General features: G+C 40.1%; 2 protein-coding genes across 3 annotated transcripts in view; both read left to right on the forward strand.

Annotated features, from left to right (window-relative positions):
• Positions 1 to 18: 18 nt before the first annotated feature.
• LOC103138035 (putative acyl-coenzyme A thioesterase 6) lies at positions 19 to 1,000 on the forward strand (the record flags this gene model as incomplete). The annotated part of the gene is made up of 1 exon (XM_016671482.1): positions 19 to 1,000. A coding segment is annotated over one exon (693 nt), but the record flags the coding sequence as incomplete, so codon positions are not given.
• Positions 1,001 to 1,587: 587 nt separating this feature from the next.
• The window catches only part of LOC103138011 (acyl-coenzyme A thioesterase 1-like), a 9,416-nt gene continuing 9,181 nt past the window's right edge, over positions 1,588 to 1,822 (forward strand). The window contains exon 1 of one of the 2 annotated variants that reach the window (XM_016671479.1): positions 1,588 to 1,656. The gene's annotated coding sequence lies outside the window, so the exon portion shown is untranslated. Of the gene's footprint in view, positions 1,744 to 1,822 lie in introns of both variants that reach the window. The other variant, XM_007552065.2, reaches the window with a different exon arrangement.

Consider the following 1,822-nt stretch of genomic DNA (forward strand, 5'->3'; position numbering starts at 1 on the left):
TTTAGTTTGTTTTTCTAACTGTATGTTTATCTGAATAATCCTTTCATTCCTGAGCTGTCTGTGTTGATCATTTATTGTTTTTTAATTTCATGTTTCTCTCAGGTGAGCAGTAAAGGAGTTGGAGTAATATCTCGATCTAAGGGGGGCGACATCGCGCTTTCCCTCGCTGCTTTTGTGCCCGGAGTTGAAGCTGTGGTGTGGATTAACGGCTGCAGTGCCAACGTTGGCATCCCTCTCTACTATAAGGACCATCAGATCCTCTCACCACTAATGTTTGACTTCACTAAGGTGATTCCCAGCGAGTCCGGTGCTAACATTATCAAGCAGGCTGTTGAAAACCCTCTGGCTGAAGAGAACAAGGGCAGCGTTGTTCCCATTGAACGAGCCGGGGCACATTTCCTGTTTGTGGCCTCTGAGGACGATCTCAACTGGGACAGCAAGGGTTACCTGGACGACATGGTGGCGAGGCTGAAGCGTCACCAGAAGAAGAACTTTGAGAGCGTGATTTACCCTGCAGCCGGTCACTTACTGGAGCCGCCGTACGGACCACACTGCCCCTCTGCGTTACACGGGATGCTCAGGTTTCCAGTGATGTGGGGCGGAGAACCTCAAGCTCATGCTGCAGCTGAACTCCACCTGTGGAAGAAGATCCAGGACTTCTTAAGAACTCACCTGAGCTGCAATCCTGCACAGACTAAATCCAAGTTATAGACTTAAATCTGTGGATTTCAGAGGGTCGGTTTTAGCTGAATGAAATTATTGGTTCATCTCCTCAGCAGAGCTTGGTGACTTACTGAGGAGGAAATTCAGCCAGTTGGACATCCCTGAAAACAGAAATTAACATTAGAACACCTAATTACATGTGCAATAATATATGTAATAGTTTTTTATAGCAATAACAGATTTAATATTCTGTAATTGTGATTAAATGTGTTCAATAGTTGGAGTACTGTAACGTTTTTTCTTAAATACTTTTTAATAAAAAAGATCTGAAGTAAAATCGGGGAATTTTTTTATTATAACACTTGTATATAAGCCATAATAAGAACTTCTAAATAAGTCATAATAAGAACTTCACATTAATTGTGTGAGGTGTTTGGAAACTAAGCCAACAAAAACCTGGCTGAAAACATGGTTAGATAATCTGCTATTGGTTGAGAATAATCTAGGTTGGAAGTTTCTAGGTGTTGTGGTTTTGGAATTAGAGCTGTTCTAATATCATCCTGGTGCAAACTAGATGTAAAAATGGGCCTTTATTGAAGTTTCACAAATCAGAAAAAAGTTTTCACAAATCACAAACATGGTTTGAAATATTCTGCTATTAGTTGAGAATAATCTAGTCCAGGTTAGAAGAGTCTAGGTGTTGTCATTTTTTTTAACTAGAGTATATTAAATATGCTGAAGGTGGTGAAAAATTAGGTAGAATCGCCCTTTAGTCATTTCCTGATTCGGAAACCAATTTCAGCTTCGTGTTTGTATCTACAACAAATTTCTAATAATTTTTTTAAAAGTGTTCTTTTATGCTTTTATTTTTGAAGAAACGCAGACCGCTTCCGGTTGCTTTTGTTTACATTCGGGTCAGTAGCTGAATGTAGCAGTCGGACCTCCAAGATTGAGGACCTGGCATCCAATTCGTCCCTCTACACGTAGCTGAAGGTATTCTGAGAGCCCCCAAAGTTTTTCACGCAGGGCGTTAAGGTGTTTTTAGGACAAATAAGTGCCGAAGTTTGGACATTAGCCAAGGTACGACTGTTTACTCTTCAGAAGTTTAGAAATGTGATTGAAAGTTAGTGACCTGAATAAGCTTTTATTAAGTTGAAAT

Source organism: Poecilia formosa, unplaced genomic scaffold (genome assembly GCF_000485575.1).
Source record: "Poecilia formosa unplaced genomic scaffold, Poecilia_formosa-5.1.2 Scaffold45, whole genome shotgun sequence".
NCBI lineage: Eukaryota > Metazoa > Chordata > Actinopteri > Cyprinodontiformes > Poeciliidae > Poecilia > Poecilia formosa.